The sequence below is a fragment of the Microtus oregoni genome, unplaced genomic scaffold (assembly GCF_018167655.1).
Source record: "Microtus oregoni isolate MIOR12 unplaced genomic scaffold, Mior012 000003F_ref0000135, whole genome shotgun sequence".
Lineage (NCBI taxonomy): Eukaryota > Metazoa > Chordata > Mammalia > Rodentia > Cricetidae > Microtus > Microtus oregoni.
This window is the reverse complement of record NW_024543062.1, coordinates 41,402,269-41,419,926: the sequence shown is the minus strand read 5'-3', so window position 1 is coordinate 41,419,926 and position 17,658 is coordinate 41,402,269. Positions and strand designations below refer to the sequence as shown.

The 17,658-nt window shown below is 36.1% G+C and overlaps 1 protein-coding gene across 5 annotated transcripts in view; it reads left to right on the top strand.

Moving 5' to 3' along the window:
* The window catches only part of Relch (RAB11 binding and LisH domain, coiled-coil and HEAT repeat containing), an 85,012-nt gene that overhangs the window by 56,233 nt on the left and 11,121 nt on the right, over positions 1 to 17,658 (top strand). For 2 of the 5 annotated variants that reach the window (XM_041647465.1, XM_041647431.1), the window contains 9 exons: positions 355 to 511; positions 1,056 to 1,179; positions 2,855 to 2,903; positions 4,261 to 4,340; positions 6,042 to 6,148; positions 7,772 to 7,871; positions 12,525 to 12,607; positions 13,396 to 13,459; positions 15,210 to 15,348. In XM_041647465.1, the coding sequence (XP_041503399.1) occupies positions 355 to 511; positions 1,056 to 1,179; positions 2,855 to 2,903; positions 4,261 to 4,340; positions 6,042 to 6,148; positions 7,772 to 7,871; positions 12,525 to 12,607; positions 13,396 to 13,459; positions 15,210 to 15,348 (903 nt within the window). Of the gene's footprint in view, positions 1 to 354; positions 512 to 1,055; positions 1,180 to 2,854; positions 2,904 to 4,260; positions 4,341 to 6,041; positions 6,149 to 7,771; positions 7,872 to 12,524; positions 12,608 to 13,113; positions 13,197 to 13,395; positions 13,460 to 15,209; positions 15,349 to 17,658 lie in introns of all 5 variants that reach the window. The other 3 variants (XM_041647458.1, XM_041647440.1, XM_041647448.1) reach the window with 3 other exon arrangements.

The following is a 17,658-nucleotide window of genomic DNA, read 5'->3' as shown; positions in this document are numbered from 1 at the left end:
TCTGAAGAATATCTTTTATTATTTTGATTATTTCATTAGCATAAACAATATAATGGAATTACATATTTTTGTTGTTTTTAACTACATTTTTAATTAGATTCAATTTTTAACTAAATCCATGTTTTCTACTGAAGTCTTATCTTTGATTTTAATTTAACCTACATTAACTTAGTTTTCATTAGTAAGTGTTTGTTAAATTAGTTATTAAGTGTGAGGGTCTCAATTCTCTTTAATGTGTAAAATTTAAAGTTTAAAGCAATTTAATTAAATATCAGAACCTTGTTTTGCTTTGGACAGAAGAACTATTTTTTTTTCCTGTGTGGTTTATTTTGCTTTTTTGTTTGTTATTTACAGTGACCAGGTTCCCTCGGCCAATGTCACCTCTACAAGATGTGTCTACTATTATTGGAAGTCGTGAGCAATTGGCGGTGCTGCTAGAACTTTACGATTACCAACTAGAACATGAGGGCACAACAGGCTGGGAGAGTTTACTGTGGGTTGTCAATCAGTTGTAAGTTACTGCCTCCATATCCATTATATATACCTAAATTCACTCAATGTGAAATAGCTCATATTTAGGTTTGAGACAGGAATTTTATAAAATAGATTAATTTGTTTAAGAAACGTAAATTGGCATCTTCAGTAGCAAAACTGGAAAGGTGATATTAACTCCCACTGCATATGTAACATTGTGTAAAGAAGCTCATCTTTATTGTGTCTGCTCTGATCTTCTGTCTGGAGTACTAGGAGTAGTGGACTTTATATTCTAATTTAATAGCTTTGAGTCTAGAATGAATGCTTTCTTAAACCAAGGTTCTGTGATGTATCACATCTTTGATTGAAGCTCATTAGCTTCACACACAGAAAACTCTCTTTTTTATAACAAGCAGTTAAAACTGGTGTTTGAAGAGTTGATTTAGTAGAGTCATTAATACCATTTCAAAGGATCTGAAACCTTTGCTTATAGAGAACATAGGGGAGGTGTTCTTGCAGACGTATCCCAGAGACAGTCATTCATGTGTGCCCCTGCTGTTTTTCTCTCCTTTCACCTTCAGGTTACCACAGCTTATCGAAATAGTGGGCAAAATTAATGTAACCTCAACTGCCTGTGTCCATGAATTCTCCAAATTTTTCTGGCGTCTTTGCCGGACATTTGGCAAAATTTTTACAAACACTAAGGTAAATATTTGTATTCCATCTTTATTTATATTCAAGAAACAGAATTGTAATGTGATAATGCTTTACCAAACTAATAGACAAGCCTCCCTTATCTTTTAGTGTCTTTAATGCCTTACAGTGCTAGTAAATAGTTACACGTAAGTAGTATATTTAGCCTCAGCTTAGTGTGTACTGAGATTTTATTATGAAATCTGCCACAGTAGATATATCAAAAGCTTTTACCTTAGGCATATGAACTGAGGAAAGCAACCCAATTCTTTGAATAGTAATTAAGGGTTTTGGGGGTTTTTGTTTTTGTCATATACTACAGATTTTGGGACCATTTGTCTGCTTAGCACTTGATAAGAACCTAGGATGATGAGCCCCAGCAGCCTTTAAAAATTGCTCCAAGGATCCCACTCCTTAGAAACAGCATGGACACTCAGATGTGTGTCTCAGCCGTTGCCATAGTGTGATCTGTCACAGTGGCCTACACTGCTTATTGTTTTAGGTGTTAAAATTTGAGGACACTTGCATCCAATTCTTCTTCAATTCTGTTAATACATTTGTCTTCAGTTTCTTGTTTTGCTAGTTGATTAGAGAACTCTAAAGGTATTACAAGGTAGTTGCTATGATCAGGTTTTTATCAAGATACTCAAATAGTAAACACTCTAAGCTTCTGCTCCTTCCTAAGAAATCTATATTATTGCAACATTTAAAGCAGAAATGTAGGCTGCAATAAGCTCACCAAAATTCATACTTCCTTTCTAGTGTATTAGCTGCTAAGTTCTGTGACATTTACTAAGTTAAATAGCCTGTAAATAGTGTTTTGTAAAGTGAAGACATTCATCTTAATCATAATTGCACAGCTTAGTCTTTCACAGTGTCTCCCTCAGTCTGCAATAAATGTGCAAATCAATGTGACGGAGGTGCTAACAAGAAAGCAAACACTGAGTCTTGACATTAATGTAGAGAAAGCAAAATCCATTTTCCTCTTCACTAGTCTACCTGTTACCATTATCAGCAGGAATTGCTCAAGAGTTCCTAAAGAAATAGCTGTTATTTCTTTGGAAAACTTAGTAGGAGTCAGTTGCATTGAACACTACAGAATTGTCTTCAGTGGTCTAAAACCTCTGATAATCCCAATTTAAAAAAAAAGAAAAGAAAAGAAAACTGAAATGAGCATTTGTTCTAACTTAAGATACTGAAGTAAAATTCCTTATTTGAAGTTTTAATTTGAAGGACTTGATAATGGATTGTGATAGGTTTCACATTTTGATATGTTAGCCCTGGAAATCCTAAATGAGTAGAATTTCCTTTCATTCCCTTCAAATACAGCGAGATCTTTTTTACAATAATTCTAATCATATATGGTGTGAAGTTTTTAATCATATAATAATATACAAGTGAGCTTATTGATAACTAAATTTAGTTTTTAGCAGTAATTTTAAGAATTTTAAATCATCTTGGAAATTATTTTAAGGAAAGATACCAAAGGCTATTCTGAAAATACTTACTGACCTGAATTAATTTTTATTTATCCTTAAGTCCTGCTTTCAGTCCCTTTATTCTTCTTTTTATCTTGAGCCTGTTAATTAAAAATAATATATTTCTGACCATTTCAGTAGCCTATAAAGCAAAATAGTTGTATCAATAGTCAATATATATTGATCACTGATTAATTTGTTTTACTTAGGTAAAACCCCAGTTCCAGGAGATTTTGAGACTGTCTGAAGAAAACATCGGTAAGTATGTCCATTATTACTCTAAAAACAGTTGAATCTTTATACTCAGGAAAAATACTGTATTGGTTATCTGAAGATTATCTAAAATAAGAAGTGAAATTGAGAAGGAGACTGTCTGTCATGGAGTTCTTAGTATTCCCTCTAGCCTTGTCAGTTTCTTCCCCATGGGGTGATTCGTCCTTTGTAAATGGAGACTGCACGTTGGTATCTGGCCACCCAGACCCGAATGATCACACAGAAACTATATTAATCTGTGTATCTCCATGAGGCTGTGGCCAACCTTCCAGTGTCCTCCTTCAACAGTTGTGTGCAATCTCCTTTATTCTGCCTACAAAGGTCAAACTTCTCAAACCAATTGCTTTTAATTCTTAGAGTGTGCTTTGATGAACTTAAAGTACTTCAGCTTGCAAAAGAAGCAGCATTAAAATAACAATGGAAAACAATGAAGGGCATGCAATTTTTTTTTAATGAAACAGAAAATGTAAAGATACTATAGGTCCTGTGTAAACAGACTTTGCATTCATCAGCCTCACCCATATGTCTTAACCAGTGCAGGCAGGCACAGCGTCACAGTAGGCCAGTTTCACTGGACTAAGAAAATGATTATGTGTACATCTGTAAACCTGTCTATTTTTTCATTTTTAAGAATAAATTATAGAAAATAGTAAGTGGAATATATAGCAACTTACACTTGATAGATCTTGAATGCATAGGTAATTCTGTACCTAAAATCCCACCATTAAGGATTATAGTTTATTAAGATGTGATTTAGAAGAAAAAGTTATTCAGAACTGACAGCTTTTAAAATCAATAGTTAACTGTGAATATTTAATTGTTCAGAAAGGAAATGAGTAAGCCCCATTTTTGCAGTCTGTATCTCACTTACTCCAGCCTCAGATTTAATTCTCTGATACCGTTGTTGTGTTAGCTAGCATCAATTTTCCTCCCAAGAAAATGTTACTTTGACCAGCAAAATAAACTTTAAATGCTAGCTATGGTAGTTTTGTTGTTGAAGTCATGTCCAATTGTTGAATTATCTTTTCAATTTAATTTCTTTGTATTCGGCACTACAAATAAATTAGCTATAAAAAATATCTGTACAATAACAAAAACAAAACACTTAAGGACATAGAAACAAACCACTTAAAGCAGTATGATCAGTATATGAACTATTAGTACTAATTTACCTCCTTATCGCCACTTCAGTAAATTGTGACTGACAGATTAGAATGTGCCTTCCCCAAAGTGCTTCCCAAACAATCCTGTAAATAGTTGTGCTTTTAAATGCAGTTGTTTTCACTTTTGCCTTTACACTTAAAGTATACTAGAACTTTTAAAAATATTTTAATAATTTTAGATTCCTCAGCAGGAAATGGGGTCCTCACTAAAGCTACAGTCCCCATCTATGCCACAGGAGTCCTCACGTGCCACATTCAGGTGAGAGACAAGACTTCCTCTCCTTAGAAAATACCTCATGCTTGTTTGCAAAGAGTTTTGTTCATTTTCAATAAATGTTTTGGAGTGAGGAGCATATTCAAATAAGTCTCTACGTAAAGTACCAATTTAACACATAGATTTAATTTACATTAGATTATGTTTACTTAGCAGAATTTCTTTGTTTATCATGATGTTTTCCATGTAATTGGTTAAATAGTTTATCTGATATATTGGAAAATTTAAAGATGTAGTAGAAACTATATTGTTTTTACCAAGGTACCCTTTAGTAATACTTCATTTTTCTTAATTATTGCTATATGTTAAACTACCCCAGACATAGTATCTTTATTAATAATAAACCATGTATTTGTTTATGATTCTCCAGTCAGGACACAGCTCATCTAACTTCTGCTGGTCTTGCTGTGGTCACCCATATTTTGATAAGAAGCTATCTCTGGAGTGACTCTGAAACCCCTTGTATTTTTATTTCTAAAATAAGAGCTTTTCTATCACAGAACATTTACTAAATTGAGGTAATAATCAGAGATTACTAGGGTTGCTCATTTCAGAAAGCACAGACTAGCAGTTAATAGTTCTCCTTGCTAGGTATTATTTGTGTTGGGATAAACCACAGTCTATAGTTTTATTTGGAAATAAAGACTATCTTGAGGTCTTGCGATAGAGCTCCGTGCTAGAGCACTTGTTCACAATGCACTAGACCCGGTGTCTCATGTGCACACATGCACACACACACACACACACGCGCGCACACATTTCTGACCTACATATATAAAGCAATATTATTTGATTGATATTTAAAATGGGAAATAATTTTAGTAAATTTTAAAAACTCGAAAGAATTCATAGTCATTTTGGAATTCTATTTTTAGCTCTTATTTCTCTGAATTCTTTTATTCTTGCAGTTTGTTTTTCAAGGTTATGGTTAATGTTTGATTTTATAGTAGGTATCATCGTTAGTTTCTGTTAGTTACTTACTCTTTGTTATGATAAAGGCCATGACCAAAAGCGATGTAGGGAGGAAAGGGTTTGTTTGGTTTACATGCCCAGCCATAGTCCATCTTTGAGGGAAACCAAGACAGGAACTGAAGCAGAGACCTTGGAGGAATATTGCTTAAAGCCTTGCTGTCCATGGCCTGCTCAAGCTTATGCAGCCAGGACCGCCTGCCCAGGTATGGCCCTGCCCTCTCCTGAATCAGCAAGAAATGTGATAGAGATGGTTTTATCAATTGAGGTTCTCTCTTCCCTGACAACTCTAACTTGTGTCAAGCTGACAAAAACAAACAAAAAGCTAACCAGGACTTTGACTGTGTTCAGAAGCCATTTGTCCTTGACTTTTATCCTTTTTGAAAGTTTGACCTTAACTTGTGTGTTTATTTCCTGGGAGAATATCAGATTCCTTTCCCTTATGCTTTCTGATTAGTTAAACATGCAAAGTTTTTAACTCTAATCTAACAGGTTGTCAATTTCTTAATAAAGTTATTATGAAAGTAATAATGATTCATTGAATAGGGACTGAAAACATTAATAGTTTTTCTTCATCACAAACCAGACTGTTTGCAGAACATAGCTTTCAAGGTGGCTCTTCCCAGTATGTGGTAATCCTTTCTAATTAAAGATAGGGAATTGTGGCATTTAGTTCTACTTAATTGCGAATTGATTGTCAGTATTTTTCCTCTGTAGGAAGATGACCGAAAGCTGCTGGTTGGCTTCCTAGAGGATGTAATGACGCTGCTCTCCCTGTCTCATGCTCCTCTTGACAGCCTGAAGGCTTCTTTTGTGGAACTTGGGTAAAAACAAAATAGCTTACAGGTTTTTGGTTTTTTGTTGTTGATTTTTGGGGTTTTGTTTTGTTTTGTTTTTTTGTAAAGACATATCAAATAAAAAGATGTAAGATTCAAGAAACTAAGACTCAAAAAAAGAAGGGACGCTCCCAAATGATAGCAGCAGGAAATCCTACTCTAAGGGCTTAAAAGCAGGTGAAGAACACCCGTCCACATTGAAACAGGGCAGTGGTTTCCAGAAAGGGGAGGCTGCTTCAGCGGCTAGAGAAGAAGGTACTGTAAGGCGCATGCATCTTTTTAAGGTGTAGGCAGCTTTCCAAATGGATGCATTAAATGAATGGTGTTTTAAACCTAACCACACACCATTGTCTTTAAGAGTTAAGATTTTACATTTTGAGTTGGTTTTGGTTTTGCTTATTTGAATATTCTTAAATATTTTGTAGTTGATGTGTTGTGGGTTGTTGTTTTTTTTTTTTATAAGATTGAAGGTACAGACTGATACTTTCTTTGAAGCTGGTAGAAAAATATAATCATGTGCAGAGTTTAAAAAGTTGTTTCCTAGAAATGGAAAGAAACCTCAATTAAGAGCTAGTATCATGGATTTCTTATTCAGTTTTCTGTGGCCTGTTTGTCCTGCTTTAATCACAAGTTATGGTGACTGAAGTGCATATATCTCAGTCACTCTCTGTGGTACTAGAAATTAAATCTGGGCCCATACACATGCCAAACAAGTGATCTCCCACTGAACTGTAACCCCAGCCTCTTTGTCTATTTCATTATTTCATTATTTATTTATTTTCTGTTTGGCCACACAGAGTCTCACTTTGTTAATCCTTCTACCTACCCTCCTGAGCAGCTGAGATACCGGCCAGAGCCACTAGGAGGTGTATTTATTAATAATAATATCTTCCATGAAGATGGGCTTCACTCTACAACCATGTGACAAAGCAGGCTTATTGCTTATTCAGTTTTTACTAGACCTGGGCAGCACTGTGCAGAATGTCCTGGAGTTTACTAGACCTGGGCAGCACTGTGCAGAATGTCCTGGAGTTTACTAGACCTGGGCAGCACTGTGCAGAATGTCCTGGAGTTTACTAGACCTGGGCAGCACTGTGCAGAATGTCCTGGAGTTTACTAGACCTGGGCAGCACTGTGCAGAATGTCCTGGAGTTTACTAGACCTGGGCACCACTGTGCAGAATGTCCTGGAGTTTACTAGACCTGGGTAACACTGTGCAAAATGCCCTGGAGTTTACTAGACCTGGGCAGCACTGTGCAGAATGTCCTGGAGTTTGCAATCCTTTGGCTTTTCACCTCCTATGTTCTGTCTAGAGGGATGGGCCACCATTCCTATTTTTATTTGTGATTTTAGTTTTCATGCTATGAAGTAGGTTAGAATTTCTTTGACAATTATAGATGCTTAGAGGAGTGTAATTTTGAATATGGTTTACACTTACATAAAGTGACTTGTGTGAGATATTAGCTATGATGTAATAAACTTATGTTTCATTATATGTTCTGCCAGTGTTTTTTCATTAATATGTATATATGTATACACACATAGATAGTGATTTTCAATGCATCAGTTAAGCATATGGCATTGACCTTAAGGTCGTCATTTTTCCTGCAGGGCAAATCCAGCCTATCACGAGCTGTTGCTGACTGTGTTGTGGTACGGTGTTGTCCACACTTCCGCACTTGTCAGGTGCACTGCTGCTAGGATGTTTGAGGTATGCTAGCATTCAGTTCTCTTTTAAGTTTTAAATGTCATGTATGTGTGTGTGAGATAGATAGATATATAAGTCATATATATCTATGAATATATATCTATGACATTGAATACTGTCTAGTTGTGAACTGTGTGATGGGGCAGAACTTTAGCCTTGGCAAACTGAAGAATGTTTTCTAGCCTTATTGGTTCTTTAAGTGTTATCTTCAGTTTCATTTCTCTGGTAAACATTATTTGAATTCCATCCTATTAAGTCTTTCTGAGTGTCCTTTCCTATTTACTGAGGTAAATGACTGCTCAGTATAGGGTATTACTTAAGTTGTAGTACTCTTTAATAGTAATAAAATGTAGTTATTTGAAATTTTCGTATTCATTTCACATATCATATCTGGAATAGGACCTTTAGTCATTAACTGCCTACAAAACTGTTCTATGATGTACCTAGAGTTTATTCACTTACTGTCTTCCCAAGTAATATGATAACTGAAAGTTGACCCATCGGATAGCGCTTTATCCCATAGACATATGTACTTATTTTTAGAAGATGAAGTCCTCAATTGGTTTATTGTTGATACTGTTGAGTCTTGCCATAGGGTCAGGCTGCCTGGGTTCAGTTTCCATCTCTTCCACCAACTTTGTTACTTACTTTGTTAATTGTTGAACTCCTCTGTACCTTAGTTTCCTCATCTACAAAATGAAGATATAAAGATATAAAGTATCCTATTGGAATGAATTTTGTTAGTGTTCTGTAAGTTACTACTGTAAAGCCCTTAATAGGGTGTTGAACATATGAGCTTTAATAAATGTTAGTTATCATGTCTCTGTTTTCCTAATTTGTGCTATTACTTCACAAAATCATAAAACTGTAAGGAACATAGATTTATGTAAACTAAAATTGTCCCTTTATGGCTGTGATTCTTTTTTTGAATTTAATTTTTAAATTATTTTTCACACAATATACTTCAGTAATAATTTCCACTTCCCCAGCTCCTTCTAGATCCTCCTCACCTCCTGCCTGACCAACTTAATGTTCTTTCTTTTTCAAAAATAAAATTTTAAGAAGCCAACAAAATAAACTTGAAAATTAAAACAAGCTTTAAAAAAAAAATAAAAAACCCAAAGCAAAAAGTGTTCAAAAAGCAACACAGAGTCTGTGTTTTGTTGACTGTTTGGCTGCCCATGGTTGGTGCATGTCCAGTGATGTTCCATTGCAGAAAACTTGTTTCCCTCGCCCGGCCAGGTATCAGTTGCAAATATCTTTTTGGTTAGGGAGTAGAACTTAAAATGCTTTTGAGAGGAATTAATTCAATCTTCCAGAATTAAAGAATTTTTCTACAATTTAAGATAAATTTCAGTTGTAAGGATAGAATATTTCACATATTTAAAATATTTCTATTTTTTCTATAATTTTCTAAATTATTGCTATAATTTCTAATAACTATCAATTAGATTGATCAAGCCTAAACAAAAATTCACTTGACAAGGAAAATTAAAGTTTTGTCCTGATTTGTTTTTAAGATCAGCTATAATCAAGAATTATTTGTTGAGATCAATGCCAGAGTAATTTTGATATTTTTTAATCTGTACAAGTTCCTTCTTGGTTTAAATAACTTTTGATTATTCAGTGTGCTGAAAAGCAAACTTTACCATGAAAGATGAATTTCTTTGCTTGTCTCTATCTAGGGAAAAATGTAGCCTTTCAAAAGCCTTCATTAATACTCTCTTCATGCGGTTTTACTCTAAGGCCTGAAAACTTACTTCTTTCTCTTGACTGCTAATTTTAATACATACATATGCATTGTGTGAATGCAAAGACTTCAAATAAATAATAGCCTGCCGCCTTTTCACATTTGGTTTTGTTTCTGTGTCTGCCTGGTACGTGGCCTTTGGTTTCTGTGCTTGTCTGAATGCTGTACCTGTGTCTACACTGTCGTCAGTGTCGTTTTGTTTGATTATGAACTTCTGAGTCTAGTTTGACAGTAATTTAAAAATTTTTTTCAAGTCAATTATGAATTTAAGGAGTACTAGGTAGACAGATGGATTAGCAATGAAATATAGTTTACTCTTATTTAGGGTATAATTTTACTGTCAGTAATCCTTATTTGGAGGAAATAATCTACCAAAAATTATGTTAGATTCATGAGATGTCTTTTATATTAATGTTTTATAATTTACAGTTATGCCTGCTTCCTTCAAAATGAGTACATTAAAAATAAAACTGTAAGAAATAAGGACATTTAAAATCCTTTTTTCTTTTAGAAAAGTGGTGTTAGGGCTGTGGTGAGGGTATGACTCAGTTACTAAAGCGCTTGCCTAGCATGCCTGGGGTTCTGTGTTCTTTCCCAGGACCACATGGAATTGGGGTGGTGGTGCAGAAGTCAGGCAAGGAGATCAAAAGCATTCTTCAGTGCATAGTGAGTTCAAGGCCAACCGGGACTATCTGAGAGCTTACCTTAAAAGTCAAGCAACAGAATAAAATGATAGAAGTGAGAAATGGGTATGCTAGGAACATAATTTGACATATTTTCTGGAATTTAGCACAAATTTAGCTTTATTTTTAGATAGCAGGACAAGGAGAACCCCAATGGGTTTATTTTGTTCCTGATATTAAACAAGAGACTGTGTCTTACCTTTTGAACTAAAAAATGAATGACATTCTTTTATAGGGGAAGCTTAGTAACTCTCATGTTAGTGACCTAGAGTGACAAGTTATAGAAAAGAACTTCACATAGCTAGTAAGTTAGTCATGAAGTAATTGAACTGTACCATTAGACATCAGTTAAGACAGGTAAGAATGAGTCGTTCCATTGTCTGGTTCTACTTTCGACTCAAAAACCCTGGACAAAAATCATTTCTTTTCTACGAGTCTCCGTTTCTTCATCTGCTAAACTTTGATAATGTTTGTATGTGCCTTACCAGACATAAAGATCAAAGGATACATACAGTCTGTAAAATGTCTATTAGTTGATAACTCTTAAATTTATCAAATAATTTTTTAGCCTTTTTTTTCTTTGTAATTACCTTAAGGATTCCAGAGCAGTGAGAGATTAACTTGTCCTCTAAATCTCCTGCTTTGAGACTCAAGACAGCAGGCATCCATCAAGTTAGGCCTTGCTCAAAGTTAAGCCTTCTTATGATAACGAACAGTTTGAATTCCTTGTCCTAGTTCTCCCTGCCTGAATATAGTAACATTAATGTCTTTTATCATTTTTCTCCTGCCTAATTATGTAGGCATTTAATAAATTATCTCAGAATGCCAAAATCAGTTCTGGAATGAATGTGTTGATAAATGATAACAGATTATTGCAGAAATAAATATCTTCACATAACATCAGCTAAGCTTCTCATACTTTGTAAGAGGAGTATCAGTGCATGCACCGTGGCAATTTTGATATGGAGTGTCCAAAGAACTCTGATCAGAGGAGAGCTACTACTAGTGAACAGATTGATTAGGATTTAGTAATAATTTATGCTTACATTCCAAAGCTAAGGACAAGGGATTGATATTCTATACAAAAACAAAATGTATACTCTACTACCCTCTTGTTTACAACGTTGGTACTGGTTACTAACAAAAATATTTTAATGACTGTTAGAGAAACACATTTGTTCTGGTCATATTTACTCTAAAAATTATGTAAGCTTTTAGAAAATTAGAAAGCAAAAACACATTTAGAGGTAAACTACCAAGTTTTAAATGATTTCTTTTTATAAAAATTATAATAGCTAAACTCATCTCTTGTATGCATATATTTACCTTGTACAATATTTCTTGCTTGCAAATTAATAGTACATTTGGCCTTTGAGTTGATGAGAAACTCAGCGTTTTCAGATGAGCAAACTAGTTTATTCTGTAATTCATCCAAGGCTAATAGTGGGTGAGAGCTGGAATTTGAACCCAGAGCTGATTTCCAGGTCTAACATTCTAAGATATTATGTTGAAGTATATGTTTATTGCTCAGATAATAAGACTGTGTGAGAAGGTTGGAAGTTTATGTAGACTTCAGTGCCCTCACTGTAGAAAGTCAGAAGCAGTTGATGGCTACAAGCCATTAAAGTCTGCTTTTTAAAAGGCATATTTGTTCTTTGGTGATCATAATAAAATCATACCCAGTTGACTTTTAATAATTTTAGCTAGTTGTATTGTTAATACAATATGTGTCTCTTTTTTAGCTATTTTCTTTTTTTAAGAGCTGTAGTGACACAAGCCTTTAACCCAGCCCAAGGGAGGCAGAGGCATGTGGATCTCTATTGAGTTTGAAGCCAGTCTTCATAGTGAGTTAGCACCGGCCAGAACTACAGAGTAAGACCCTTGTTTCAATAAAATCAAAAAGAAAAAGTCAGGGTTTTTTTTTTTTTTTACATTGTATTTTAATTGAAGATGGGAATTGAATGTAGTCTTTGACCTAAAGGACAAACTTAGGTCAAATTCAGTTGGTGACAAGTCTCTTTTTGTGAACTGCTAGGCAATTTAAGCTTTCTTTCCTCCTAAGCCCTCTCTGCCTTGGTAAGCACTCCAGTAGCAGTATTTGCTTTGCTTCTAATTTTGGTTTGCTTTTGTGTTTTCTCTCTCTCTTTGTTCCTTTATTCTTCCCATGGCGCACTGTTTGCTTTCATGCACCACCTGTGAATACCCCCTGTGCTGACCAATCAGCTGTTGGTGAAGGGGGTGAATGAGACTCTGGTAGCTCAGAGGGTTGTTCCTGCTCTCATTACTCTCTCCAGTGACCCTGAAATGTAAGTGTTGGCCCTGCCTTCTATGTCCAGCATTCCTTTCTAAATGTGCCTGTCAAGAAATAACCATCATGCTGCTAACAGTCACTGCAGAATCTCTTGAAAATAGTTGTGGCAGGTCATACGCTTACTTGATTTGAAACTATCACATTGCTATTAGTACGTTGTTGGGGTTGTTTTTTAAGTCAGCCTCAAAATAAGACTAATTCGGAGGCCATATAAAGAGGAAAAAAGTATTTGCATTAATAATCAAGGAACACTTTCAAAACCAAAACAAGCTGATGGACTATTTCTTCTAAGCCAAGAAAGGATGCTCTGATAATTTCACTAACAGGTTGTTGCCAGTGAGTGTAGTGGCATGAACCAAAGGCTTAACATTTTAATGTCTCATGTGGATGACTAAAACAAGAAAGACCAGGGAGTCTGCCTGCCCATCCTCAGTCACAGCTAACCCAGTTCTCATTGCAGTTTACCACACCATTTTTTATTGCATGTTGACTGGTTTACAGCTGACTCTCCGAGGCATGAGTGAAGCATTAGTTGACAAGCGGGTTGCTCCGGCCCTTGTTACCTTGTCCGCTGATCCTGAATTGTGAGTTCCCAGACTGTGACCTTGAGTTATCCTGCCTGTCTCATTGAGCATTCTTCTTGGTCTGCTCTTTAAAAGTTTAACTGTCATTGCTAGACTAATGCGGGATTTCTACCTTGTGCTGATTTTGATACATATGTTAATGATGATGCTGTGGTCTCTCAGGGAAGTCTCAGTCTCCTTCCTTTTTGATTTCTAACAGCTCTGTTAGGATTGCTACGATCCCAGCGTTTGGCACTATTATGGAGACAGTTATTCAGAGAGAGGTAGGAAATGGACATTTGCTTATTACCTCTGTGCTGGTGATGATGACATATTTCTGATGGTATAACTGAAGGTGGGGCCAGAGAGCATTGGAATTTAATGGCATTTCTTAAATATTGATCAGAGAAAGATAAAATTTAAAAGCACCACAACCTAAACTAATTGTTTATTCTAAGAAACTGTTCCATTTCTGTATTAGTTTTTTCAATTAAAAAATTAACTATAGGCTAGCTAGATATAAGCCAATCTATATACAATTTTTTTCTGTTTTGTTTTGTTTTTTAATGCAGTCTTACTGAATACCCTTGGCTGGTCTGGTACTACCTGTATAGACCAAGCTGTCCTTGCACTCACAGAGATCTGCCTGCTTCTGCAGCCCAAGTGCTAGAATTAAAGGTGTACATCACTATGCCCAGCATACATTTTTGATTGCTAGTTTGAAGATGTATTTTGTCACAAAACATTGCGAAAACAAAGCTGCAAATGAAGTAGAGAGGACACCTGTAGCCTGACAACTTCCATTGATGCTACATTGTAAAATCCTCTAATAGGTTATGTAGCTCTTTGTAGCTTGTATCACCATAAACCCTGCCTTGCCTGCCTGAGGTTTTAACAAGCTTTTCGTCCGCAAAGATGATTTTGATTCTAAAACTGGTTTTATTTCAAGGTTTTTATGTTTTATGCCTAACTGTAACATTAAATATAGCACACTTCTCAAGATACTAAAAAGATATCTCAGTAGTTCAGAGTACTTGCTGTTCCTGAAAAGGGCCTGGGTTTGGTTCCAGCACCCACATGGAGACTCAACAACCATCCATCACTCCAGTTTCAAGGAATAAGATGGCCTCTTCTGGCCTCTCCAGGCACCAGGTGCACTCATGGTGCACATACATATATACATACATGGAAAACACTCATACCCATAAAATAAAACTCCTTTAAAAAAAAAAAAAGCATGTATCAAGATGAGTGTCAGGCCAGCAGTGGTGGCGCGCGTCTTTAATCCCAGCACAGGCAGAAGCAGGTGGATCTCTGTGATTCAAGGCCATCCTGATCTACAAGTTCCAGGACATCTAGGGCTATTACACAGAGAAACCCTGTCTTGAAAACCTTAAAAAAAAAAAAAAAAAAAAAAAGATGAGCATTAGAATTTTTTTTTTGTCATACTAGACAGAAAAAAATCTTTTGGATTAGAAAATAAATCATGTATGCCCACCAAAATAAGAAATTCAATGTAATTTCATTGTCTAAAGATTCTTATAATAAAAATTAAATTTTAGTTATAGAAAGAATATTTTTCCCCTTTTTTCTTCTATATTTCAACTGACAAAGCAACAGAAAAAAGAACACGTATTTCTGCAACGCTTGCAGTCTTGGCAGAGTTTCAACATGGCCTTAAGTCCTAAAATAAGATGTGTAGGAAATGTGACTAAAGGGTCAGTCACTGATGACTCACTGCTGCTAGGAGGAGGGTGATTGGTGCACACGCTGATGTGAGAATTGGAACTCAGATACAAACTCAGAATCTTACCAGCCCTTCCTTACATAGTTGGTTTGTTTTTTTCGTTTGTTTTCAATTTTTGTCAGGTGTGTTTTTATTGTTAATCTAAATTGAGAATTACTGCACAAACAGAATTACTGCACTATCATAGCTTTGCAGCATAAATCCACTGTGAAAGGTGATTTTCAATCTGCTTATTGTTCACCATAACAGCACTACTCCATTTTTAATCATCTGTATCTGATTTTAAGTTGCTAGAAAGAGTGAAGACGCAGTTGGCTTCTTTTCTGGAAGATCCTCAGTACCAAGACCAGCATTCTTTGCATACAGAGATTATCAGAACATTTGGCAGAGTCGGGCCTAATGCAGAACCCCGGTTCCGAGATGAGTGTAAGTCCCCTTCATACCTGTTCTTGCATTGTGCCATCACAAGGGGCTTGTCTGGGCACCAAAACCTTGCTGCTCTTCATTTCCCACTTTATAAAACTCTTCTTCAATTGATCCCAACACCAGCTGTAAATAAAACAGGAAGAGTAGCTCCCCACCTATAGTTACTTAAGTTACTTGTAGTTTTTTCTTTCTTTCTTTCTTTCTTTCTTTCTTTCCTTTCTTTCTTTCTGAAACAGGGTTTCTCTGTAATAGCCCTGGCTGTCCTGAAACTCACTTTGTAGACCAGCCTGGCCTTGAACTCACAGAAATCCACCCACCTCTGCCTCCTGAGTGCTAGGATTAAAGGCGTGCACCATTGCTTCCTGGTTTAAGAGACTTTCTTTTTTTTTTTTTTTTTTTTTTTTTTTTTTTTTAAATATTTATTTATTATGTATACAATATTCTGTCTGTGTGTATGACTGCAGGCCAGAAGAGGGCACCAGACCCCATTACAGATGGTTGTGAGCCACCATGTGGTTGCTGGGAATTGAACTCAGGACCTTTGGAAGAGCAGGCAATGCTCTTAACCACTGAGCCATCTCTCCAGCCCTTAAGAGACTTTCTTAATCAAAGCTTTAGGGATGTATTTGTTCTTCAAGTCGCATTCTTACAGGAAGTTCACAGTCCTTCTGGCCATCAGCCTCATGCACAGCTCTGTTTTCAGCGTCAGTATTTATTATGTATACAATATTCTGTCTGTGTGTATGACTGCAGGCCAGAAGAGGGCACCAGACCCCATTACAGATGGTTGTGAGCCACCATGTGGTTGCTGGGAATTGAACTCAGGACCTTTGGAAGAGCAGGCAATGCTCTTAACCACTGAGCCATCTCTCCAGCCCTTAAGAGACTTTCTTAATCAAAGCTTTAGGGATGTATTTGTTCTTCAAGTCGCATTCTTACAGGAAGTTCACAGTCCTTCTGGCCATCAGCCTCATGCACAGCTCTGTTTTCAGCGTCAGTGTTTGGATCTGCATAGTGCTCTGCTAGCTCCTTTCTCTAGTTCCGACATTCTCCTCCTTACTCTGGCCCTCAGCATTTATTACACTTTTTTGGGTGACATCGTCATTTTTCCAAAGCATATTTGTGATCATTGTGATACTTTATTGTGCTTTTAGTGTCAGCAGTTTTACATGCTTCCTAGAGGGTCATAGGGTTAGCTACTTAAGTCAGTTTGGTTTCTACTAAAAAATTGTATTCTCTAATAGGCTCTCTATTATATAGCCAGACTGATTTAAAAAAAAAAAAAAAACAGTTTTACAATCAGAATATCAGCAAAAAAAAAAAGTAAGTCATTATTTGGAGTGCAATGTCCGAAAGGCTTGTTGAGGGCGATAGTGCTATCCCAACTGTCAGGATAGTCTCTTCTCCTGCGGTGAGTACACCCAGCCACCAGAAATCACAGATAGTCCTAATGTTACAACACCACATTTGCATGTGCTTTAGTCAGAGCTCTTAATGTGTGGCCTGACATCACTGACACAGTAGTTTCTTTGAGGGATGTGGTAAGTAAGATGGGTCTTTGGCCTATGCTGTCTGTGTTCAGTCCCAAGCAGAGCATTATGTAGCCTGTTTGAATGCACTCACGGGAGAGATGTGGACAGGGAGACTGTCTGGATTGCCATGAGCATAAAGTAGACCCAGTTGTTTGCATGGGTCCATGGAGACGTTGTCCTTAGTTATTCTAGACCAAGGGTTAATTCTCAGAGCAAACATTATCTGTATATCAATGTCTCTTTAGAGTTCTTAAGAACTTTAAGAAGGAGACCTCCTATGTGAGTGTTATTCACGTAAACAATGCCTACCTATTAAGTGTGTAAGAACTGTGTGATAGGAAAGAGCAGGATTTGGTTTGCTTCCAGTAGTCCCGGAAGGTGTGCTGGGGAAGGCTTTAGTTGACTCTAGATCCAGTTAACTATTGTCTCTGATATCTGATTGTCTCCTGAAAATATTTTTAGGGGAAAAAAATTTTGGATCTCCCCATTTTGAACTACTTTCTTGTTCAAAAGGCTTTACCTTGGAAAATTTAATGTCAAATCTGTAAATAGGACTTATAGCGAAATTAAGCCCATACCATATCAGAAAGAATGCAATATTCTTAACCATCTATCTTTATAGGTAGTTCTCTTTGGGTGTTTAGAGAAAAAGTAGAAAAATTGGAATAATTAGAATAATTATTTATCACTCTGTTCCTTAACTAATATTAGTTCTTTCAATAGCCCTTATTATTTCCCAATTTTTCATTAGATCTTTTAGTCTTGTATCTGTTTTAAA